This window comes from Sus scrofa, chromosome 14 (assembly GCF_000003025.6).
Source record: "Sus scrofa isolate TJ Tabasco breed Duroc chromosome 14, Sscrofa11.1, whole genome shotgun sequence".
In the NCBI taxonomy this organism is placed as follows: domain Eukaryota; kingdom Metazoa; phylum Chordata; class Mammalia; order Artiodactyla; family Suidae; genus Sus; species Sus scrofa.
Genome location: NC_010456.5, coordinates 71173868 through 71200510, shown reverse-complemented (window position 1 = coordinate 71200510; position 26643 = coordinate 71173868). Strand labels below are relative to the sequence as shown.

Genomic DNA, 26643 nt, shown 5'->3' with positions numbered 1-26643 from the left:
TTTATAATTTCGTTCACATCATTATGGTGTCTTTGTATAATTTTATTTAAAATACTAATATAAGAATTAAAATCAGGTAAGTGTTTATAATTTAGCTGTCAGATATCTGTGTATCTTTCCAGATATTCAGAGCAGATCCTTAATAACATTACCATACTGGTAAAGCCTTATATGCTGTAGATGTGGAGAGTTTAAATTGAGAATTGTACATAAGATTTTAAAAATTCTTTTAGCAATGCTTAGGCACTAATTTTCATTGGGCTCCAAAAAGTACATTCATTGATTTATTGTGAGTGAGTTTCTTTTTTTTTTCCACCATTCCATGTTTGCTGTATACTAAGTTTTTTCTTTTTCTTTTTGAAATATACATTCATTTTAAATGAAGCAGGTTTTACTTTTTGTTAAAATATAGGTGGCAGCTAGTTTGGAAAAGAATCTTATTCCTAAACTGACTAGCTCCTTACCTGATGTTGAAGCATTGAGATTTTATCTTACTCTACCAGAATGTCCCTTGATGAGTGATTCCAACAATTTCACCACAATAGCAATTCCCTTTGGTACAGCTCTTGTGAACCTAGAAAAGGCACCACTGAAAGTACTTGGTAAGATTTTAATTTTTTTTTCCTTTTGTAACCTTTTCTCTTTAAATGAAAATGCTTGAAAGTTCCTACTTTCTACTGTTTGAAATTTTGCTGCTCTGCTTATTTGACATTGTCTTAGGGAGAGATATTTCTCCTTTTCAGTTTGTTGCTTTTTTCCTAGTCTTCTGATGCTAGGTGTTAGAATTGTGGGGGGCTGAGTATGTTAAATATTAAAATTTTAATCAAGCGCAACAGCAGAGACAGTATCAGAAAAGATAGAAATTATTTTTTGCATTACCTTTCCTAATTCCCTTCAGAGTGATCTTACTGTTAAAGAAGTAGAGGAGGAGGAGCAATTAAAGCTGAACAAACATGGGTGTTAAATCCCCCTTGAACTGTATTAAGCCTTTGCCTTATACATCCCTTATTTACTGATTTTCTGATGTTTAATTTTATTTCTCTGCATGTAGGTGAGATACCACAGTCCATTTGATTTTATAGTTCTGTCTCTGTCTGCTCTGGATTTTTAGCCTAAACTTTTCTCACTTTTATTTTTCTAATTGTATAGATTTCATCTCTATCTCCTGACCATTATAATTTGCCTGCTCCATTTAACCCAGTACTTTCCGTCCTTAATAGTATTTGTTAGGTATGTGAAGCAGAGATACATAGAAGTAATAAAATCAGTACAAGAAGTTTTAGGCTGAGCAGAGGAGGCAACAAGCAAAGGGTAGAATCCTGGACTCTCAGGGAATTAGCCAGTGGTTAGAAGAGTGAACAGGGAATCAAAAGAGTATTGCTTCTTTGTTGCCAAAAGTTTTTGTATTCCTTCCTCTCTTTTGCATAAGATTGTTGTATCTGGAATTAATAACTACAGATAGTGAATGTAGGAAAGTACGGACACAGTATACTTTACGTTGTGTAGTTTCTGTATTTGATTTCCAGGAGTACTTTGCAGTTTAAAGGTGATGCTTCATAATATTTCAACTTCATGTAAATTGGAAGATAAAACTTGAGATCTTTGAGTGTGGGAGCAATACAACTTTAAAGTGTTTAAAAATTAGGAGTTCCCATGGTGGCGCAGTGGAAGCGAATCCCACTAGTAACCATGAGGTTGCGGGTTTGATCCTTGACCTCGCACAGTGGGTTAAGGGTCCAGCGTTGCTGTGAGCTGTGGTGTAGGTCGCAGACGCGGCTTGGATCTGGCATTGCATAAAGTGTTTAAAAATTAAAACCCTAATTTCCAAAGCATTTTTTTCATAGCTAATTTTAATATTAGGTATAGTGGTTAAGTTTTTAATATAGTTTAGGAAACCAATAATGTAAATTCAGTAGACCTTTTTCTTACTTTATTTTTGCTTTCAATAGCTTTTAGAACCATATTTTTTAACTTGAAGGGGGGGGTGGTATGTATAAACCCTAGAAATGTTACGTAAAATAATTTTATTGTGTCTTCTTGAGATTTTCAAAGAGTTAAGAGCCACTGCTTTAGAAGAAAAGTCAGTTATGATTTTGAAAATTGTGACTCTTTAAAATTTATTTTATTTGTGTGTTCACCCTTTAATAACAGAAAACTGGTGGTCAGTACTTGAACCTCCACTATTCCTCAAGATTGTAGAACTTTTTAAGGAGGTTGTGGTACATCTTTTGAAACTCTACAAGATCGGCATTCCCCCTTCTGAAAGAAGAATTTTCAACAGTTTTCTTCATACTGCATTAAAGGTTTTAGAAATATTACATAGGGTATGTCCAGTAGTTCCTTTATTTTCCTCTTTCCCCATTGCCACTAACAGACTGATGATGTTTATTTTAACATGAATATATTGCAGAATTAGATTGACGTAGAAGATCTGTATTATAGAAATTTAGAAAAGTTCCTAAATTTTCCTTTGAAAAATAATTATACTTTGAAGTTTCAGTCGTATTTGACTGTGTTAGGTACTTATGGATAACTTGTCTGTACTTGGGCAGAACAATAGCATACTAATGAATTAGAATTCTCTTGGAGTTCTTGTTGTGGCTCAGCAATGACAAACCCTACTAGTATCCATGAGGACGTGCATCTGATACCTAGTCCTGCTCACCCTTGCCATGAGCTGTGGTGTAGGTTGAAGACACGGCTTAGATCTGTATGTTGCTGTGGCTGTGGCATAGGCAGGTAGCTGCAACTCTGATTTGACGCCTAACCTGGAAACTTCCGTATGCCAAGGGTACAGCCATTTAAAAAAAAAAAGAAGAAGAATTCTCTTTATCTTTTTTTCCTGAAGAACATGATTTGTTTAAATAATATGTTTTTTGTTATTTATAGGAGGTAATCATATGAGAGACTGCATCCTAGTCGTGATTGTAAGCACTTAAACTCATGTTCTTTTTGCCATTGGGTACTAATGGCTTTAGTCAAAGTAGGACTTTACATTTGAAACAGATGACTAACTTAAAATTAGGATTGTCTATAATTCATTAATATGCCTATTGTTCTTTCCTGCCTGTCTTCCCAGTGGAAGAAATAGTACTCTTTACACTTGTAGCAATTCAAAGTTATATGAAGAAGTAGAATCTCAGCTGTTTCATTAAAGATGAATTTGAGACATCCCTGACAGCTGGTAGGTATATCTCTGTTATGCCATTTGGTATTTTTAAGATGCTATTTTTGGAGACATGACCTAAGGGAGAAGCATGTATTTCTAGCTTATAGAATGAGTGAAAAACCCATATGAACCTTTTAATCTTTAGTTTCCTCCCCTTAACAAATTCTAGAGTGTTTTAAGACTCTTCTTGCCTGGTACTAAGGTAAATGATAAAGGATAAAGGAAATAGTCCTGATGTTCTCTGTAAGAAAGAGCCTTATGGACCATTTATTTTTTCCTTTTTATTCTTTTAATGAAGTTCCTGGCTACTTTCTCAACTACTTAACTTTTTTTCTTTTGTATTTAGTATGTCCAAGCTTTCTAGAAAAACAGATCATTTCTCCTACTGTAACTAAAGATATGATAGCCATTTCTTTCTTAGGGAAACAGGTCATTCTTACATTTACCTTTCCTGGTCTAAGGCTTTCTTGGAGCATTTTAAGCTTAACTGGATTCTGTAATAAAGTTAAGAAGATTTTCTGTCTTCAATGGGATGGGTCTCTACTTTTCTGTATGCCTTTTGTCTAGGATTCAAGAGATTGATTAGATTTTTTTTTTCCTTTCCTCTGGGCTCTTTGACTTCAGTGAACCATCATTTGTCAGCAGGACCCTATTTCCAAATAATTATTCAGTCCCCTCCCCATCTCCCCCTTACCTGCTTATCTCTATTACCTCTTAAAATTTTTTGTTTTCCTTAGCTCTGTCTTTTCCACCAGTAAAAGGGAGGGAAGAAGTAAAAGAGGAAATTGAACCTTTTGTTTTTCGTAATTACAGATAGAACTTGAGCAAGTAATTTATGTGCCTGGCTCAGAAGCCTCAGTCTCTACTGAGAAGAACCCTGTGAGGTTCTGTCTCCAGACACTTTTTTGATGGAGCAGTGCTAGAACTAGAAACCTAAATTATTGCTACTTGAAAGGGAAAGAAAAATCATCTAACAGTGGCCAAGATTAGAAACTTCCATTAATTCATGTGAGCAGTTCACATATATTCTCATTTAACTTGTTAAACTCTTTGTAGTTATATTTTGCCCCTTAATCTGAATATCAAAGATCATAAACAAGTAACCGAGTTGAAATACAAATACAAATCTATTTCCAAAGTCTCTACTGTATCTGCAGATACGGTAATATAGCATGTTTATAAGGGGAATTGCTTTTATTTTATGCCACTAGACCTAGAGGCTTATACTTCCATAATTGCAGATAACATTGTATTGTTAACTCTGTCCATGCTGTTTCCTATCAGTATGATTTTGAACAAGTCTTTCACTTTATCACATACGGAAATCTGTAAAATAAAGAATTAAATAATGGCCTGGTATTTCCCAGGATTTATGTATTATTTAGATTATATAATATATATAATTATTATACATTCATAAGGCAGAGATTTTATTACCACCACCACCAATTTGGATGGGAAACTGCTACTTTTAACTTAATTTATTTGGTTATGAGGAAACTGAGTTCTTATTTGAAGTTGTTACATACTCAAAAGCAGGGTAATAATGGTATCTGTTTCTTAAGCATCTCTTACTAAGAGTCCTTAAGACAATCACCTTTCTTTTGCCTCTTACATTGGAGAAAACTTTACTTGGTCCTAATCTGTCATAGATACCCATAGATATTACTATTAGGAATGAGTCATTTTCATTTTCAGGGATACCCAAGTTGCTTATCAGAGATGGTTTTTTTTTTTTTTTTAAAGTCCCCTTATGTCTAAAACTGTATATATTCCTTCTCTCTGCTCCACGGCTAACCATGGCTAACCGTGGTTAAGAATTAGGAAAAGTTTCTGCAAACAGTTTCCTTCTTGACCTAATCCTGTCTAGGCTTAGGAACTAGAGAACTGGACTCTGTTTCCTGAAAATTTCACGACTTGTTCCTCCCTTATGTCATGTCCTTTGGAAAGCTTTTGAATGAGAAACCATTTCCAGTGTTCCAAATGGCATCAGGAGAAAGATAACTTTGGTACTTGCTGTCAGGGTTGGATGCATTACCAGATATATGAGTTTGCTGGCAAGTAATTGGGATATTTAGTAGTTTCTCTGAGTTTTCACACAGCACGTTATAGAGATACTGATATGCCAAAAGATAAGACTTACTTGGTTTCACTAGTCTGTTTGCTATGTATCATGCCAATCTTCTGAGACAGTGATTTTTAAGTGTTTTTTTTTTTTTTTTTGCAAGAAACCTTTAAATAAATCAACCCAAACAGATACTACCCATATATACTTATCATATACCACCTCTGAACTCAGGTTCGTAAACCAAAATACTAAACTGTAATTAAACTGTGAATTGTTATGATCAAACATAGATAGGTTTGATTTTGTACATTTTAGGCAGTAATATTGAATGGATAAGTCATTCTGAACTTCTACCATGTGGTTTCTTTTTTATTCATTTTACAAATAATTACTGAGTGCCTACTGTATGCTTTTCATGGTATTAAACACAGTGATAAAAGATGTGATTCCTGCCCTTAAGATTATGAACGTAGAGCAGTTGTATACATGCAAGTAATTAAGCATTTATGATATAGTGTGGTAAGTGCTAGATTAAGGAAAATGAAGGGTGTTATGAAAACCCATAGAAGAGCACATGTCTTAGAAGAATTAAAGAAGACTTTCTGGAGAAAATACTGTCTCGTCAGTCTTACCTTCCATACAAATGTATTTTTATAACTATTTTTTTTAAATGGGTAATTTTAACAAGTTTATTTTATTCTTTTATTACTCAATTTATTACATTTATAGTTATACAGTCATCACAACCCAGTTTTATAGCACTTCCATCCCAAACCCCCAGCACATCCACACTGTCTCCTTTGGAAACCCTAAGTTTTTCAAAGTCTGTGAGTCCATATCTGTTCTGCAGAGAAGTTCATTCTGTCTTTTTTTCAGATTCCACATGTAAGTGATAGCGTTTGATGTTGGTGTCTCATTGTCTGACTGACTTCACTTAGCGTGGTAATTTCTAGGTCCATCCATGTTGCTAAAATTGCCATTATTTCGTTCCTTTTAATGGCTGAGTAATATTCCATTGTGTATATGTACCACATCTTCTTGATCCCCTCCTCTGTCAGTGGACATTTAGGTTGTTTCCATGTCTTGGCTATGAAAAATAGTGCTGCAGTGAACACTGGAGTACATGTGTCTTTTCGAGTCATGATTTTCTCTGGATAAATGCCCAGGAGTGGGATTGCTAGAGCAAGTGGTAGTTCTATGTTTAGATTTCTGAGGAATCTCCATGCTGTTTTCCACAGTGGTTGCACCAATTTACATTCCCTCCAACAGGTGTAATAGCGTTCTTTTTTCTCCACATCCTCTCCAGCACTTACTGTTTGGAGACATTTTGATGATGGCCATTCTGGCTGGTGTAGGGTGGTACTTCATAGTGGTTTTGATTTGCATTTCTCTAATGATGAGTGATGTTGAACATCTTTTCATGTGTTTTTTGGCCATCCGTATGTATTCTTTGGAGAATTGTCTGTTTAGATCTTCTGCCCATTTTTCAATGAGGTTATTTGTTTTTTTGGTATTGAGCAGTAGGAGGTGTTTATAAATTTTAGATATTAATCCCTTGTCAGTCGACTGATTCGCAAGTATTTTCTCCCATTCTGTGGGTTGTCTTTTCGTTTCAGTTTAGGGTTTCCTTTGCTATGCAGAAACTTAAGTTTCATTAGGTCCCATTTGTTTATTTTTGTTTTTACAAAAGGGAGATCTGAGAAGATGTTGCTGTCATTTATGTTGGAGAGTGTTGGGCCTGTGTTTTCCTCTAAGAGTTTTATAGTCTCTAATCTTATATCTAGGTCTTTAAGCCATTTGGAGTTTATTTTTGTGCATAGTGATAGGGAGTGTTCTACTTTCATTCTTTTCCATGTGGCTGTCAAGTTTTCCCAGCACCATTTGTTGAACAGGCTGTCTTTTCTCCATTGTATATTCTTGCCTCCTTTATCATAGGTTAGTTGACTGTAGGTGCATAGGTTTAATTCTGGGCTTTCTATCCTGTTCCACTGATCTATATTTCTGTCTTTGTGCCAGTACCATAGGTTGTGATGACTGTTGCTTTGTAGTATAGTCTGAAGTCGGGGAGCCTGATTCCTCCAGCTCCATTTTTCTTTTTCGGAATGTCTTTGGCTATTCTGGTCTTTTGTGCATCCAAACAAACTTTGAAATATTTTGTTCGAGTTCTGTGAAAAATGTCTTTGGTAATTTGATAGGGATTGCATTGAATCTGTATATTGCTTTGGGTAGTATAGTCATTTTGATAATATTAACTCTTCCAATCCAAGAGCATGGTATATCTTTCCATATTTGTGTCGTCTTTAATTTCTTTCATCAGTGTCTTGTGGTTTTCAGAGTACAGGTTTTTTGTCTCTTTAGGTAGGTTTACTCCTAGGTATTTTATTTTTTTGGATGTGATGGTAAATGGGATTGCTTCCCTAATTTCTCTTTCTGATCTTTCATTGTTGATATGTAGAAATGCCGTTGATTTCTGTGTATTAATTTTGTATCCTGAGACTTTGCCAAATTCATGGATGAGCTCTAACAGTTTTCTGTTAGCGTCTTTAGGATTCTCTAGGTATAGTATGTCATCTGCAAATAGTGATAGTTTTACTTCTTCCTTTCCAATTTGGATTCCTTTTATTTCTTTTACTTCTCTAATTGCCGTGGCTAGGACTTCCAAAACTATGTTGAAGAGTAGTGGCGAGAGCGGACCTCCTTGTCTTGTTCCAGATCTCAGCGGGAAATCTTTCAGCTTTTCACCATTGAGAATGATGTTCGCTGTGGGTTTGTCATATATGGCCTTTATCATGTTGAGGTAGGTTCCCTGTGTGCTCACTTTCTGAAGGATTTTTATCAGAAATGGGTTTTGGATTTTGTCAAAGGCTTTTTCCGCGTCTATTGAGAGGATCATATGGTTTTTATTCTTCAGTTTGTTAATGTGGTGTATCACACTGATGAATTTGCGGATATTGAAGAACCCTTGCATCCCTGGGATAAATCCCACTTGATCATGATGTACAATCCTTTTAATGTATTGTTGGATGAGGTTTGCAGGTATTTTGTTGAGGATTTTTGCATCGATGTTCCTCAGTGAAATAGGCCTGTAGTTTTCTTTTTTTGTGGTATCTTCGTCTGGTTTTGGTATCAGGATGATGGTGGCCTCGTAGAATGAGTTTGGGAGTATCCCTTCCTCTGCAATTTTTTGAAATAGTTTCAGAAGGAGAGGTGTTAGCTCTTCTCTAAATGTTTGATAGAATTCGCCTGTGAAGCCATCTGGTCCTGGACTTTTGTTTGTTGGAAGTTTTTTAATGACAGTTTCAGTTTCAGTTCTTGTGATGGGTCCATTCATCTTTTCTATTTCATCTTGGTTTAGTCTTGGAAGGTTGTACTTTCTAAGAATTTGTCCATTTCTTCTAGGTTTTCCTTTTTATTGGCATATAGTTGCATATAGTAGTCTCTTATGATCCTTTGTATTTCTGTGGTGTCCGTTGTTACTTCTCCTTTTTCATTTCTAATTTTATTGATTTGAGTCCTCTCTCTTTTTTGCTTGGTAAGTCTGGCTAGGGGTTTATCAATTTTGTTGATCTTTTCAAAGAACCAGCTTTTCGTTTCATTGATCTTTTCTATGGTTTTCCTTGTTTCTATTTCATTGATTTCTGCTCTGATCTTTATGATTTCTTTCCTTCTACTAACTTTAGGTCTTGTCTGTTCTTCTCTCTCGAGCTGCTTTAGATGTAAAGTTAGGTTGTTTATTTGAGCTTTTTCTTGTTTCATGAGGTAGGCTTGTATTGCTATAAACTTTCCTCTTAGAATGGCTTTTTCTGCGTCCCATAGGTTTTGGAGTGTTGTCATTTGCTTCTAGGTACTTTTTAATTTCCTCTTTGAGTTCTTCAGTGATCCATTGGTTGTTGCAGCATGTTGTTTAGTCTCCACATGTTTGTGTTTCTTGCAGTTTTTTTCTTGTTGTTGATTTCCAGTTGTATAGCATTGTGGTCAGAAAAGATGCTTGATATGATTTCAATTTTCTTAAAGTTACCGAGGCTTGATTTGTAGCCCAGGATGTGATCAATCTTAGAGAATATTCCATGTGCACTTGAGAAGAATGTGTATTCTTTTGCTTTTGGATGGAATGTCCTATAAATATCTATTAAGTCCATCTGGTCAAATGCTTCATTCACGGCCTGTGTTTCCTTAATTGATTTTCTATCTGGATGATCTGTCCATTGTTGTAAGTGGGGTGTTAAAGTCCCCCACTATTAATGTGTTATTGTCAGTTTGTCCTTTTAAGGTTGTTTAGCAGTTGCCTTATATATTGTGGTGAGCCTATGTTGGGTGCGTAGATATTTAAAATTGTTCTGTCTTCTTCCTGGATTGATCCTTTGATCATTATGTAGTGACCGTCCTTGTCCCTTAAAATATTCTTCATTTTTAAGTCTATTGTCTGATATGAGTATTGCTACTCCAGCTTTCTTTCATTTTTTGAGGTTTTTTTTGTTTTTTGTTTTTGTCTTTTTGCCATTTCTTGGGCCACTCCCACGGCATATGGAGGTTCCCGGGCTAGGGGTCGAATCGGAGCTGTAGCTGCTGGCCTACGCCAGAGTCACAGCAACGCGGAATCTGAGCTGCGTCTGCAACCTACACCACAACTCATAGCAACGCCAGATCCTTAACCCACTGAGCAAGGCCAGGGATCAAACCCCCAACCTCATGGTTCCTAGTCGGATTTGTTAACCACTGAGCCACGACCGGAATTCCCCTAGCTTTCTTTTGATTCCCTTTTGCATGGAGCATTTTCTTCCATCCTCTCGGTTGCAATTTGTATGTGTCCCTAGAAGTGAAGTGGGTCTCTTGAAGACAGCATATATGTGGGTCTTGTTTTTGTATCCATTTAGCCAGTCTGTGTCTTTTGGTTGAGACATTTAGTCCATTAACATTGAAGGTAATTATTGGTATGTATATTCTCATTGCCATTTTATTAGCTTTTTTGGATTTGTTTTTGTTGCTCTTTTTTCTTCCCTTCTTCTCTATTCTCTCCTCTTGTGCTTTGATGACTATCTTTAGTATTGTAATTGAGTTGATTTTTCTTGTTAGTTTGTGTATCAATTGTAGATTTTGCGGTTGCCCTGAAGTTTTGATATAAGAATCTATATATATATATACAAGTTTGTTTTAGGTTGTTGGTCTCTTAATTGCAAGTGCATGCTGTAGCGTCCTGCATTTGTACCCTGCTCTTCTCATGATTTCTGATTTTGGTGGCATAATTGTGCATGGATGATTTTGTATCTTTACCATATATATATAGCTTTACTGGTGAGCCTTGTCATTTGTGGTATTTTTGTTTCTGGTTGTGGCCTTTGCTTTTCTGCCTAGAGAAGTTCCTTTAGTATTTGTTGTAAGGCTGGTTTGGTGTTGCTGAATTCTCTTAGCATTTGCTTATCTGTGAAGCTTTTGATTTCTCCTTCAAATCTGAATGAGAGCCTTGCTGGGTAAAGTAATCTTGGTTGGAGGTTTTTTCCTTTCATCACGTTAAGTATATTATGCCACTCCCTTCTGGCCTGCAGAGTTTCTGCTGAAAAATCTGATAACCTTTTTGGGATTCCCTTGTATGTTATTTGTTTTTTTTTCCCCTAACTGCTTTCACTATTTTCTCTGTCTTTAATTTTGGTCATTTTGGCTAATGTGTGTCTTGGGGTGTTCCTCCTTGGGTTTATTTTATATGGTACTCATAGTGCTTCCTGGATTTGAGTGAGTGGTTCCTTTCCCATGTGAGGGAAGTTTTTGGCTATTATCTCTTTGAATATTTTTTCTGTCCCTTTCTCTTGTCTCCTTCTGGCATCTCTGTGATATGGATGTTGGTGCATTTAATGTTGTCCCAGAGTTCTCTGAGACTCTCCTCATTTCTTTTTGATTTTTTTTCTCTTTTCTGTTCCCATCCATGATTTCCAATAATCTGTCCTCCAGTTCGCTTATTTCATTCTTCTGCCTCCTGTATTCTGCTGTTGGCTGCTTCTAATGAATTTTTTATTTCAGTTATTGTGTTTTGCATCTCTTCTTGGTTAAGTTTTATGTCTTGTATTTCTTCGCCCAGTGTTTCCTATAAATTATCTATCTTTGCCTCCAGTTTATTCCCATTGTCTTGAATCATCTTCAGCATCAACAGTCTAAAGTCTTTTTCCTGGAGGCTGAGAATCTCCTGATCACTTAGCTGTTTTTCTGAGGTTTTTTCTTCTTCCTTTATCTGAGTTATAATTCTGTGTCTTTTCATTTTTATAGGTTTTTGGTGTGCTGACCTTTTTACGGATGATAGAGTTGTAGCCTCTCTTACTTGTGGCGTCTGCACCCCTTGTGGCTGCATTTGGTATGGGGGGGCGGGGCTTGCTGTAGGCTTCCTGATGGGAGGGACTGATGCCTGCCCACTGGTAGGTGGAGCTGATTCCTATTCCCTCAGGTGGGTGGGGAGCTTTGTCTCTGGGTGAGATTAGAGGCAGCTATGTACCTGAGGGGGTCTTTAGGCAGCTTGTTTACTGATGGGCGGGGCTGTCATCCCACCTGGATTGTTGTTTGGCCTTGGGCTTCTCAGCGCTGCTGGGTGGGGCTGGATTTTCCCAAAATGGCCACCTCCAGAGAAACCCACTTATGAGTATTCCCAAGAGCTTTGCTTCCTTCCCCGACAACAAGCCACATTCATCCCCTGTTTTCCTAGGAGGTCCTTCAAGAACTGCAGTCAGATCTGACCCAGATTCCTATGGAGACTTTGCTTTGCCCTGGGACCCAGTGCATGCGAAAGTCTGTGTGGACCTTTTAAGAATAGGGTCTCCATTTCCCCCAGTCCTGTGGAGCTCCTGTGCCCAAGCCCCACTGGCCTTCAATGCCAGATGCTCCGGGGGCTCTTTCTCCCAATGCCAGATCCCCACGGGTGGGGCTTTGATGTGGGGCTCAGAACTCTCACTCCTGTAGGTGAGTCTCTGTGAACCAGTTACTTTCCATTCTGTGGGGCTTCCCACCCAGGAGGTATGGGGTTGCTTATATTGTGTAATCGCCCCTTGTACCTCTTGATGTGGCCTCTTCTTTGTCTTCTGGAGTAGGATATCTTTTTGAAAGTTTCCGGTCCATTTGGTTGAAGATTACTCTCCATTTGGTTGTAATTTTGTTGTTTTTATGAGAGAAGTTGTGCTCCAGTCCTTCTATTCTGCCATCTTAATTCCATCTCTCCTATAAACTATTTTTTCAAACTTGACTTTTATGTAAACCTTTTTTAAAATTTAATTTTATTGGAGTATAGTTGACTTAAAATATTGTATTTCAGGTGTACAGCAAGGTGATCAGTCACACATAAAAAACTATATCCCATTTTTTTTTTCACATGTAGGTTATTACAAACTATTGAGTAGATTTTCCTGTGTAGTTTCTCTTTAATCATCAGTTTTATACAGTAGTGTTATCTATGTCATTCCCACCTTCTCAATTCATCCTTCTCCCAATGGTTTCACCTATGGTAACCATAAGACTCATTTTGAAATCCGTGACTTTGTTTCTGATTTTTAAATGAGTTCTTTTGTATTATTTTTTATTAGATTTTGCATATAAATGATATATATTTGTCTTTCTCCATCTGACTTCACTCAGTATGATAAACTCTAGGTCCATCTGTGTTGCTCCAAATAGCATTATTTCATTCTTCTTGATGGCTGAATAGTATTCCATTGCATATATACCACATATATACCATCATCTTCTTCTGTTCCCCTGTGGATGAACATTTAGTTTGCTTCCATGTCTTAGCTATTGTGAATAGTGCTGCAGTGAACTTTGGGGTGCAGGTATCTTTTCGCATTATTTCTTCAGATGTATGCCCAGGAGTAGATTGCTAGATCATATGGTAGTTCTGTTTTCAGTTGTTTGAGGAACCTACATACTGTTCTCCATAGTGGTTGTACCAATTACATTCCCACAAACAGTGTAGGAGGATTCCCTTTTCTGCATACCCTCTCTAGCATTTGTTGTTTGTAGACTTTGATAATGGCCATTTTGACTGATATGAAGTGATACCTCAAAATAGTTGCACTGGATGTTCTTGTCTAGTTCTTAATCTTAAAAAGAAAGCATTTAATGTTTTACCCATAATTGCGATGTTAGATGTAGAGTTTTTTTGTTTTTGCTTTTGTATTTTTTTAAGGTGGGCTTTATCTGTTTGAAGAATTTCCCTTCGATTACCAGGTTTGATGAAAGTGTTTATTATGAAGGTGTGTTGAATTTTGTTAGATGATTTTTTTCTGCATATATTGAGATGAATAAATTTTTTTTCTGAAATGTGAAATTCATATTTGAATTTTATGCCAGTCTTGGCATTCCTAGGATGAACTCTGCAGTGGGCATTTTATATATATTGTTTGATTTAACTTGGTAATATTTTGTTGAGGATTTTATAAAAGTGTTTATGAGGGATGTTGATCTGATAAATTTTATTTCTCATCATCTTTCAGTACGAGGGTTATTCAAGCTTCATAAAATGAATTAAGAAATGACCCCTCAGAGTTCCCGTCATGGCTCAGCGGAAACTAATCTGATTAGTATCCATGAGGATGCAGGTTTGATTCCTGATCTTGCTCAGTGGGTTAAGAATCCAGTGTTGCAGTGACCTGGTGTAGATCACAGATGCAACTTGGATCTGGTTTTGCTGTGGAGTAGGCCTGCAACTACAGCTTCTGGTTCGACCCCTAGCCTAGGAACCTCCATATGCTGTGAGTGTAGCCCTAAAAATATAAAAAAGAAATTAACCCTCAAAAAAAAAAGAGAGAGAAGCTCCTGTTGTGGCTCAACAGTAAGAACCTGACTGGTATCCATGAGGGCTTAGGTTCAGTCCCTGGCCCCACTCAGTGCGTTAAAGATCATTGCCGTGAGCTGTGGTGTAGGTTGCAGACATGGCTCTGATCTGGCATTGTTGTGGTTGTGGTGTAGGCCAAGAGCTGCAGCTCCGATTTGACCCCTAGCCTGGGAACTTCCATATAGTACTGCCCTAAAAAGACAAAAAAAAAAGAAGAAGTTCTCTTGTGGTGCACTGGGTTAAGGATCTGGTGTTGTCACTGTACTGGCCTAGGTCGCTACTGTGGCGTGGATTCGATCCCTGGCCTGGGAACTTCCACATGCCACAAGTGCAGCCAAATAGAAAAAAGAAATAATTCCTCTTTCTCTGTTTTCTGAGTTTGCTTAAGATTGGTATTATTTCTTCCTTAAATATTGATAGAGTTCCTCCCACCTTGGCAGAAGGGATCGGTGCCCCTGGAGCAATGGGATGCAAGTTTGATCCCCTGCCTGACACAATGGGTTAAGGGTCCGGTGTTGCCACAGCTGCAGTATAGCTTGCAACTGCGGCTCAGATCTGATCCGTGGCCCAGGAACTGCATATGTTGTGGGGTGGCCAAAAAAAGAAAGAAGGAAAAAATTCACCATCAAAGACATCTTGGCCTGTAATTTTATTTTGGGACTTTTGAAATTTTAATACTAACTTTTAAAAAGTTAGTATAGGTGTTCCCATCATGGCTCAGTGGTTAACGAACCCAACTAGTAATGAGGATGCAGGTTCAATCCCTTGCCTTGCTCAATAGGTTAAAGATCTGGCGTTGCAGCGAGCTGAGGTGTAGGTTGCAGATGCGGCTCAGATCCCGAATTGTGGCTTTGGCTGTGGTGTAGACCAGCAGCTGCAGCTCCAATTCGACCCCTAGCCTGGGAACTTCCATATGCTGCGAGTGCAGCCTGGAAAAAGCAAAAATAAAATAAAGTCAGTAATCTAATAAAGCCTCTGCTTTAAGAATCCAGAAAATGATCATCATATTAAGGACAAAGTCAGTAGGAGGAGGAAAGATAAGAAATGGGAAACAAGAGTTCCTGTCATGGTGCAGTGGAAATGATTCCAAGTAGGAACCATGAGGTTGTGGGTTCAAACCCTGGCCTCACTTAGTGGGTTAGGGATCCGGCGTTGCTGTGAGCTGTGGTGTAGGTTGCAGACATGGCTCAGATCCTGCATTGCTGTGGCTGTGGCATAGGCCGGCAGCTGGAGCTCTTATTCAACCCCTAGCCTGGGAACCTCCATGTGCTACAGCTGTGGCCCTAAAAAGACAAAAAAAAGAAAAAGAAATAGGAATCATATATTATACTCTCTCTCTCTTTTTTTTTTTTTTTTTTCTTTTTTTTTGTCTTTTTAGGGCTGCACCCATGGCATATGGAAGTCCACAGCAACACCGAATTCAAACGGTGCCTGCGACCTGCACCACAGCTCACGGCAACACCAGATCCCTGATCCGCTGAGTAAGGCCTTGGATCAAACCTGCATCCTCTTGGATACTAGTCGGATTCGTTTGCACTGTGCCACAACAGGAATTCCAGTTCATTGATTTTAGTTCTTTTATTCTAACATGATCATTTAATGCTATACATTTCCGTCAGTGTTCTCTCTGCTTTACCAGCATTCCACAGATTTTGATGTGCTATGTTTTTATTTTCATTATGTTCAAAATATCTTCCTAAAGCCCCTCTTTCTCACTCCAACATCTGGGTCATCTCTGACTCTGTAGTCTTTTTTATTTACTTACTTGCCTTCTGATAGGTCTTAGAATTTTTTCTTTTTCTTTCTTTCTTTTTTTCTTTTTTTTTTGCTATTTCTTGGGCTGCTCCCACAGCATATGGAGGTTCCCAGGCTAGGGGTCAAATTGGAGCTGTACTGCTAGCCTACACCAGAGCCACAGCAACACGGGATCTGAGCCGCGTCTGCGACCCACACCACAGCTCACGGCAACGCCAGATCCTTAACCCACTGAGCAAGGCCAGAGATCGAACCCGCAACCTCGTGGTTCTTAGTCAGATTCGTTAACCACTGTGCCACGATTGGAACTCCAGGTCTTAGAATTTTTATTGTCTCTAAAATAGTAGAAGCTGGAGTAAATAGATTTGAATTCTGTAAATTTGTACACATCTACTGTGGTTTGTAATATAGGAATTTAACCCAATCTCATCTGGAGTTAAACGGATTTAGCTTTTAGTTTGCTGTAGTTACCTTCATTACATCAGAGACCTCACAGTCCTCTTTGTTGCCAGATGTTTAGGGTGAAGATAAAATGTCAAAAATTTTTTTCTCGGTGTGTGTGCTCCATTCTTCATGCCTGCTCCATAGAGGGGTTTCACTCCTCACTCTTGCCCCTCCTTAATCAAGAACTGGTGTTGCTTATTATTCAATGCTTTCAGAATTGGTAGAGGACTTCTCTTGTGGTGGCAGATTAAATATCCAGCATGGTCACTGCAGTGGCTTGGGTCACTGCTATGGTGTGGGTTCAATCCCTGGCCCAGGAACTTCTACATACACCAGGTGTGGCCAACAACAACAAAAAATGATAGAGGAGAGGGGTATAATGTGGTGGTATAATGGTGGTCTTAGGTAGATAGATGTGTGCCAGGGCCTCAGGTGTGGAATTTTCTCAGTTTCTGCCCCCACCCCTTCAGTCCTACTAATAGAAGATTCTGTCCTTAGGACTGTTCTTGTCCCCCTTCTTCCCAGAAATTGAAGGCTTTTCCCCTCCAAAAAGAAGGCATGGAAATTGCTTCCCCTTCCCCTCAAGCTCTTAGTCTCTTTATATGAGAGAACAGTCTCAGCAGGGTGGCAGGCCTTGTTCCTTTCTTAGAGTGGCAGCCAGTGCCTTACACCCCTGAGAGAAGCTCTTGGTCTCCTGCCCTGTTTCCAGTCATTCTCATGGGTGGTGCCAGTTAAAGGTCTGTGGCCAGAGTGTATCAGTAAGAAACTGACTGTGGCTCCCAGGGGTTTTATACTTTCAAGTTATCACATATTCGGGCTTAAGCATTTTCTTAAAATTTTTACTGTTTTTTTTCCTTCACTGCTTGTATCCTCTTGTTCTGCCATGGTGACCCATTCTGACATCCTGTTTCTTTTTGAAAATAGCTGTTCAGGCTACTTAATTATTACATTATAGCTCTCTGATAGATACAAGGAAAGTTTGAGATAATTTACAAGTGTTTGGTTTAATTGCCAGTTTTCTAGGATTTTCCAAATATCTTTTTGTTACTGTTAGTTTAATTCTGTTGAGATCGAAGAACATGCTTTGTATACTTTGGATTCTTTTAAATATATTTATTAAAGTTTGTTTTATGGTCCAGGCTATGATATATGTTAGTGAACATTCCATGTACAGTTATTGGGTGGAATGTTCTATTTTCTTCTTCAGTTTCATTGAGATACAGTTGATATACCGCTCTGTATAAGTTTAAGGTATACAGCATAATGATTTGACTCACATGCATTATGAAATGATTACCACAGTAAGTTTAGTAAACATCCATTATCCCATATAGATAGAACATTAAAGAAACAGAAAAAAATTTTCTTCCTTGTGATGAGAACTCTTAGGATTTACTGTCTTGACTTTGATACATAACATACAGCAGGGTTAACTACATTTATCATGTTGCATGTTACATCCCTAGTTCTTATTTATTTTATAATTGGAAGTGTCTACCTTTTGTCTACCTTCATCCAGTTTCCTCTTCTCCTACTTCCTACCTTTGGTAACCACAAATTTGATCTCATTTTCTGTCGTGTGTCTGTTTGGTGTTGGGGGAAGGGTTGTTTTTCAGGTTTTTTTGTTTTTGGGGGGATTTTTTTTGTCTTTGCCTGTGGCATATGAAATTCCTGGACCAGGGATTGAACCCAAGCCACAGCTGTGACAACTCTGAGTCCTTAACCACTAGGACCCCAGGGAACTCAAATATGTTTGTTTTTGAAGTATGATTGACCTATGACATTACATTGGTTCCTGGTACAAAATACAATGATTCGATATTTCTGTACATTCGAAGTGTACATGATAAGACTAGTTGTCATTTCTCACCATACAAAGATATTACATAATTATTGACTGTGTTCCCTCCACTGTACATTTTCTTATCTGTGATACATTTATTTTGTAACTGAAAGTTTGTAATTTTTTTTTTTTTTTCCTTTTGGCTTTTTAGTGCCTCATCCATGGCATATGGAGGCTCCCAGGCTAGGGATCCAGTCGGAGCTACAGCTGCCAGCCACAGCAACATCAGATCCAAGCCACGTCTGTGACCTACACTATAGCTCGAGGTAATGCCAGGTCCTTAACCCACTGAGTGAGGCCAGAGATTGAACCTGCACCCTCATGGCTCCTAGTCGGATTCATTTCCGTTGCGCCACGACGGGAACTCCTCTTTCCTTGTATTTTAAAGGACTGTTATTTGGGATTGTTATGACTTCATGATAAATTGATTCTTTTCTTATTATAAAATGTACTTTTTTTCCTCTGGAAATTCTAGTCTTGAAATCTTCTCTGAGAGTAGCTTCCCAATTGTTGCTTTCTGTTGGGGTATTTTTTTTTCCCTCCAAGTTTCACCTTGTGCTTTCGTGGCTTAAGAGTCAGCCAATTGTGGCACAGCAGAAACGAATCCGACTTGTAACCATGAGGTTGCAGGTTTGATCCTTGACCTTGCTCAGTGGGTTAAGGATCCGGCATTGCCATGAGCTGTGGTATAGGTCACAGACTCGGCTTGGATCCTGTGTTGCTGTAGCTGTGGTGTAGGCCGGCAGCTGTAGCTCTGATTGGACCCCTAGCCTGGGAACCTCCATATGCCACAGGTTTGGCCCTAAAAAAAAAAAAAAAGAGCCAACATTGTAGGAGGAATTTACATGCAGATTTTAGGGCTTTGTCCTCAGGATTCCTTTCTGGGATTTTTCTTTCTCATTGTCTGCCATGTTGGCAGCTTCAGTCTCAGACCTATGTCTGTCCTGTCTGATAAAACTGCTTGAGCTCCATCCCCTACTCCTTAGGCTAATTTGGAACTACTCTCATGTTTTAAAAAATGTGGCTCTAGGAAGCTCTCTTATGGCTCAATGGGTTAAGGATCCGACATTGTCACTGCAGTGGCTCTAGTCAGTGCTTGTTCCACATTTCTCTAGTGCAGCCAAAAAAAAAAAAAAAAGATGACTTTCATGTGTGCTTTCCTTCTTTCAGAGATTATGTTCACCCTGCTTAGGGTTGGTCTCCAGTGTTGTTTGGGGGGAGCTTGGAAGGGGGGGGTTTGGCCACACTGATAGCATGTGGAAGTCCCTGTGCCAGGGACCAAACCCGTGCCACAATAGCAGTCTGAGTCTCTGCAGTGACAACGCCAGATTCTTATCCCACTGAGCCACAGGAGAATTCCTCCACTGTTTTAAATAGTTGGTTTTTAAATATATTGTCCAGAGGGTATAATTATTGCTGTCAGGAGGATTAGTCTGATACAAGATACTCTGCTGTGCTAGCACCAGAACTCCTCTAGTTTCTTTTAATTTAGAGTGATCCCCACCTTTCCATCTCATTGCCTTGACTTTTTGGAGAGTGTTGGCCATTTTTCTTATAAAAGTCCTACAATTAGGATATTTATCTGATTGTTTTTTAAGATGTTTAATTTGTTCCTCTATACCTGTATTTCCTATAAACTGAAATTTAAATCAAAGAACTTGACTAGATTCAGGTTAGACATTTTCTTGCTTCAGAGATGATGCCTGTGCTTCCTATTGCATTATATTAGCAAAATGTAATATTTTATAATATTTATAATACATAGGGAGTTCCCTTGTGGCATAGCATGTTGTCACTGCAGCAGTTCAGGTCACTGCTGTGACGCTTTTTGATCCCTGGCCTGGAAACATCACATGCTAAAGATGCAGCAAAAAAAAATAGAGCATGTACATTTATAATACAATATTAATAATATGTGATTATGCCAGTATAGGCGGTGATTAGTTTGATCATTCAGTTAAGGTGGTGTTCTCCACTGTAAAGACTTGTTTTTCCCTTTGTAATTAGTAGATAATTTCTGGGATGGTAAATTGCACTGTCTTCATTTTTCACATCCTACCCAAATGTCATCCTTTTAGTTTATTATAATCAGATGCTAGTATAGAGTCACACTTAACAAGCATTAGCTATTCTTACTGTTATTTAAGTCCCATTCCCAACCAGAAGTCTTTATAGCTTCTAGTTTATTCTAATGGTACAGATCTCATATTGTGTGGTGGTTACATAAATATTTCTCTTTTTTTCTGGATTTTGAAGTACTTGAATGCAGACATCACATCTTATAAATCTTTGTGTTTCCCATAGCATTTAAGTAGCATTTTGCATGTGGTAGGCACTCAGTAAATTATTTTTTATGGGAAGAGAGAATTAGCAAAGAAATCTCAAGTTTTTTTCTGTTTTGCATGTTACATTTAACATCTCTTTCTTAGGAACTGGTTAAATTTAATGTTAATTACATTTTTTGGGTTTTTTTGTAGGTAAATGAGAAAACAGGACAGATTATACAGTATGATAAATTTTATATACATGAAGTTCAAGAATTGATAGACATACGGAATGATTATATCAACTGGGTCCAACAGCAGGCCTATGGAATGGTATGTTTCCTGTTGCATTTTATTTCATTTTTGTTATCATTTTTTCTAATACAAAAGAGACAGGATTTTTTTTGTTTGTTTTTTGTTTTTTTTAGGGCCAAACCTGTGGCTTACAGAAGTTCCCAGGCTGGGGATAGAATCAGAGCTGCAGCAGGCTTATGCCACAACCACAGCAATGCCACATCCGAGCCACATCTGTGACTTATGCTGACAGGGATTGAATTTGAATCCTCATGGATACTAGTCAGGTTCTTAACCTGCTAGGCCACAACGGGAACTCTGAAACAGTTTTTTTTTTTAATAAAAACACATTACAAAGGAATAGCTATATATTATTCAGTATTTATAAGTAAGCATTCTGCTTTTATACCAAAATCAAACCAAAGAGATACATTACACTTTTCTACAGAAAAATGCAAATATTACTTAGGTTTTTAAGTCTTATTTCTTTCCCATGAGTTTGCCTATTAATTCTCTAATATTGAGCATACTAGAGTCTGATATTGGAATTCCAAGAATGCATTACAGTTGCAAGATCAATACCTCAGAACTTTCAGAAGAGAGCCATGGGACCAATTTGATTTTAATTTGATTTCAGTTTTTAGGCATACATCCACAAATGTACATACTTCTTTCCATATGGCTAAATCTCTAAAAACTAGACAATTAATGTCCCATCGAAATAATAGCATGGTCCTGTAAAACCTCACTTAGTCAAACAAAATTTCAGTATAGAAATGGGTAAGCAGCTAAATACAAAACAGGTTTATTACTCCTATTTCCTATTTGCTAACCACGGTAGTATACTTAAGGCCAACTTTTCCATCCCTGAAGCAGCTAATTTAAGCAGAATGCATGCAACAGTTCTAGAAGGGTAAGTGACCCTTTCACTGCTTGCCAGATAGCAACTACAAGCTCCTTGCAGACAGGCACTCTGTTGGTTTATTCACATGCACTTCTGATAGTGTCTCAAATATGTCTAGTAGGCACTTAGAAAATATAATAGTTTTTGAATGGCAGTGCAGTTAGTGCATGCCATTTTTAGGACACTCTTACCTATAGGAATCAGGTCACTTCCAGAACATTTTTGCTTCTGTAGTACTTGGGTTTGGATAGAGAGAGGCTTGTTGATTTGTCCTGCCCCCAGAATCACTACGAGGCTCAGTCAAATTTACAGCTATCATACAGATTTATGTCTACTCATCTGCTCATTCACCAGATACTTATTAGGAATCTCCTGTGTAGCAGGAACTTACTTAGGTGTTAGAAATACAGTGATGAACCAGACAAGGCCCTATTCTCGTGAATCTTATAATCTTGTGGGCAAGATGGATAGTAATCAAATAAAGCAAAATATATATATATATATATTAGCTAATAATATGCACCATATAGAGGATTAAAATAAGAGAAGGTAATAAAGACTGGTTGTTCTTTTGCAATTGGGTGATCAGAAAAGTCTTATCCAACAAAGGTTAAGCTCTAATCTAAATGGCGAGAAATGACCATTAAGATCATAGCAGAAAAATTTCAGGAAAAATGAACATCTAGTAAAAGACCTTAAGTGAAAACAAGCTTGACGTAGGATAGAAAAAAAAAAAAAAAACAGTGTGGCTAAAATATGGGAATAGAGAAGTGTTCTGGGGAAGGATCAGAGGAATGGACAGGTGCCAAATCATGGAAGGCTTAGTAAATTAGGAACTTGCATTTTATCTCAGGTGTTAGGGTAAGCCATTGAGGGTGGAGAGCAGGGGGTGAATACAGTGTAATTTATATTCTAAAGTAATCACTGTCAGCTGTGGGAATAATGGAGGGAGAGGAATGGAGCAAAAATTGAAACGGAAACTGGTTAGAAGATTAATAGATTAGGGGAGAGAAAATGATGGGTTTGACTAGGATCGTAGTTGTATAGAAGAGGGAAATGGAGTTGGGTAGCTCTTGGGGGTAAAAGGCACAAGAATTGCTGATGGACATGAGATGAGGAAAAGAAAGAATCAATAAAGAAGATTAAGGAGTGGCAGGTGAGGTAGGAGGAAAACAAGGAGAACATTGTAGACACCAAAATTACAAAGCGAAGGGGAGACTTACTAAATGCTACTGAGAAATAGGATAAAACCATAGAATTGAGCAATGGATTTGGTTACATGAAGGTTATTGGTACCTTGTTAATGCCACTCTAGGGTAAATTATGCTTAAGAGAAATTTAGGGATAAGTAATTGGGAACAACGGCCATAGGCAGTACTTTCAGGAAGTTCTACACTGAACAGGAAGGAGTAAAAAACTAGAGTGGAGGCTGAAATCAAGGGACAACAATTTTTTAAGAAAGTACTTGACCTCAGGAAAACTTTGAATAAATATTTCCTTTTTCCTTCCCTATTTAAATATCTCACCTAGAAAAAGGTTTTCAAAGCTTTCTCCAGAGCACTCCTAAGACAGGAGAAAAAACATTTCTAAGTTTATTAACTTTCCCTCAGCAAGACTTCTTTAAAGTCTCATATTTTATCTTTGAATGTAAATTTGGGGCATAATAAATATTTATTGCAGTGTAAAAGGTATTGAATTATTTACCCTTGAGGAAGACTGATAATTCAGAAAATGAACTTTTTTTTTTAATCCTAAGACTTTGCATATAAACCCTGACATACCACCTAGGTAACATGGGTCTTTGAGCAGTGTTTTTGAAACTGGAGTGATATATAGATCCCTTTTAAAGTAAAACAATTCCAGAGCTCCCTGGTGGCTCAGCAAGTTAAGGATCCGGCATTGTCACTGCTGTAGCTCAGTTTCGATCCTTGGCCTGGGGACTTCCACACGCCATGGGCGTGGCCAAAAAATAAAGTGAAACAGTTCGTTTAAGAAGCTTAGTGTTCACTTACCCTATTTATGATTGCCTTATTTAATTCTAAAGCCATCACAAATTTGTAAAGTAAATTAACACTACAAATTTAAAAATCAAGTTAATATTTAGTATGGAAGATCATTATGTTCTCTTGATCAGGAATCTGAGCTTGCAACCTAGATATGATAAGGAAGGAGTGTAACATAAGAGTGTCTAGGCTCAAATCTCACTTTTTTTTTTTTTTTTTTCAGTTTTTTAAGGTTGAACGTAATTCCTTAGGTCATACAGTAAATCCTTGTTGCTTATCTATTTAATGTATAGTAGTTTGTAGCGTTAATCCCCTACTCCTAATTTGTCCCTCCTCCAACTCCCCTCTGGTAACCATAAATTTGTTTTCTGTATCTGTTAGTCTGTTTCTGTTTTGTATGTAGATTCATTTGTATCCCTTTTTAAAATTCCGTATATAAGTGATATATAGTGTTTCTTGGTCTGACTTATTTCACAGTATAATATTCTCCATCCATGTTGCTGCAAATCGCAATATTTCTTCTTTCTAATATAGCAGCCACCTCAACATTTATTCACTCTGTGTCCTTTGGTAATTACTTATTCCTTTTCTGTAAATTAGGGATACTATTACCTACCTTATATAGTTAATACAAAAATTAATTGATGCGGTCCATAGAAAGTACTTGGGGCAGTTCCTGGCGCATAGTTAGGTCTTGATAAAATCATGGTTATTATTACTGGCTACCATAACACAGGCTTTAAGTTTGACAGTAACCTTTATTCTTAGGTGTCATATAACTCTGTTCTCCTGCTGCCTTTTTCTTTTTGAACTGCAAAATGAAACAGTTGCTTTTAGAATTATTTGTGATACTCATTTGGCTTTCACTCATAGACATCATTTATTGGACTTCCCTGGTGGCTAAGCAGGTTAAGGAGAGGGTGTTGTCACTACTGTGGCTCTGGTTACTGCTGTGGCTCAGTTTCATCCTTGGCCCAGGAACTTCTGCATGTTGCAGGTGTGGCAAAAAAATATATTTTTTTAATAAAAAATAAAAATAAAGATGAGGGTTCTTTTAATGAGAATTAAAAAAAAAGATCATTTATCAATGAAGTTCTAAGACATAGACATCCTTTTTGGTGGCACTTTGATTATATTCACAACCATTGCAACTCTTGGAATTTCGTGGTAACTCTGGGGTTTTAAATGGATTGTTCTAGGTTTAGATTTTTTAATGTTTTAAAAACTATTGACATAAAAACACTAGAGTTAAAAATTCTCCCAGAGCACTCATAGACCCCTAAGCATATATACCACTGGGATCTGCAAGCCCAGTTTGAGAAACCCTATCCTAGAGAGTCGTCTCTCTTGGATCACTCTAAGTTACATCTGATGTCCTTTGCCATCTGAATTTTTATCTAGTATGTAGGTCATAAATTACTTGTATTCTGAACAAGTTAAGAGAAATGCCAGTCTATTGGGATTTTTAAGCTAGTAATAATCTTGGGCTACACTGAAAAGCTGTGATTTGACTATTTGCTTTTAGGTTTGGCAGGCTTATATCCAAACTACTCTTGGTATATAACTGTGATGATAGCAAATTGAATTTCCTTAAGAACTATTTCAGTGCTACTGTGTTCTGGTAAGAGAGAGACAATAGAGTACCACCTTCCTATTTCTAGGCTTTTCAAGTTGCTATACTTGAGAATTGCCCTGTCACTCTACTCTTTCAACCTCATCCTTCTCCTGTCTCTCTGCTTATAGACAGACTGGCTGTGGCAGTGGAAACTTGTTCCATATTTAATTTGCGTAGTCTGAGAAATCAGACTCTATAGCCCATGATTTGGATTCCTCTCAGCTGCTGGAAATAGAAGGCTGGCAATTTACTTTGAAGGTGTTTGTATAACTTAAGTAGTTTATTAATCTATATTATGACATCTGAAGGAGCTTCTTTTTTTGAGGGAGTTCAGAACACTTTCACATCTACACATAACACTAAAGATTTTTTCCTGAAATTCATACTTGTATTATTAGTCTAAATACTGGGTTGAACATTGCACTGACCCTGTAAGTAAAGTTAGTGAAGTTTTTAAAAAAATCCGTCCTAAAGATACTCACATGCTATTTTGTGATGATATTGATGTGTATATGTGTATTTGTATTCACATACATATTATACACGTATACATATGTACAACATTACTGAACAAGCGTTATGATCTTAATCCCAGTGAAAGTTTAGAATACTCCTTGATAGAACGTAATTACTATGAATTATAAGAAATGTGTCTATAGGAGTTCCTTGGTAGCTCAGCAGGTTATGGTTCCAGTCTTGTCATTGCTGTGGCACAGGTTCCCTGGCCATGGAACTTCCGCATGCCTCAGTCATGGGGAAATATATCTGTAAATTTTATATGTTTACATATAAATAATATATATTCAATATAAATATGTACACATATATATGTGAAACTTTACCTTGTTCTAAACACTGTGAGGAAATTATTTTACCTTCATTGTGTTTCTCTTTATGCCATAATCTGTTGGGATTGTTTTCTCCATGTCCTTTTTTTTTTTTTTTTTTTTTGTCTTTTTGCCTTTTCTAGGGCCGCTTCCTGCAGCATATGGAGGTTCCCAGGCTAGGGATCCAGTCGGAGTTGTAGCTGCTGGCCTATGCCAGAGCCACAGCAATGTGGGATCCAAGCCGTGCCTGCAACCTACGCCACAGCTCATGGCAATGCTGGATCCTTAACCCACTGAGCGAGGCCAGGGATAGAACCCGCAACCTCATGGTTCCTAGTCGGATTCGTTAGCCACTATGCCACGACGGGAACTCCTCCATGCCCTTTCTTTACTGGTCAAAGATTTTAAGAATCCATCAGGCATATACACCTTAAACTTAACACAGTGATGTATGTAAGTTATATCGCAATAGAACTGGAAGGAAAAAAAAACAAAAGAAACCATCAGGCACATACTTCCCTGTTCTCCAAACATTAAAAACTAATTGTGTGAAATTTTTGGCATTCCTTGTAATATCCTTTTGTAAAGTCAAGACTGCTATCTTTTCACCTCATCCTCTTCAATTTTCCTATCCTCCTTCACCTGTTTTCC

The 26643-nt window shown here is 37.7% G+C and overlaps 1 protein-coding gene across 9 annotated transcripts in view; it reads left to right on the top strand.

The window, feature by feature from the left end:
* The window catches only part of HERC4 (HECT and RLD domain containing E3 ubiquitin protein ligase 4), a 143418-nt gene that overhangs the window by 69007 nt on the left and 47768 nt on the right, over positions 1-26643 (top strand). For 7 of the 9 annotated variants that reach the window (XM_021072873.1, XM_021072876.1, XM_021072872.1 and 4 more), the window contains 3 exons: positions 413-602; positions 2152-2324; positions 20563-20682. In XM_021072873.1, the coding sequence (XP_020928532.1) occupies positions 413-602; positions 2152-2324; positions 20563-20682 (483 nt within the window). The remainder of the gene's footprint in view (positions 1-412; positions 603-2151; positions 2325-20562; positions 20683-26643) is intronic. The other 2 variants (XR_002338528.1, XR_002338529.1) reach the window with 1 other exon arrangement.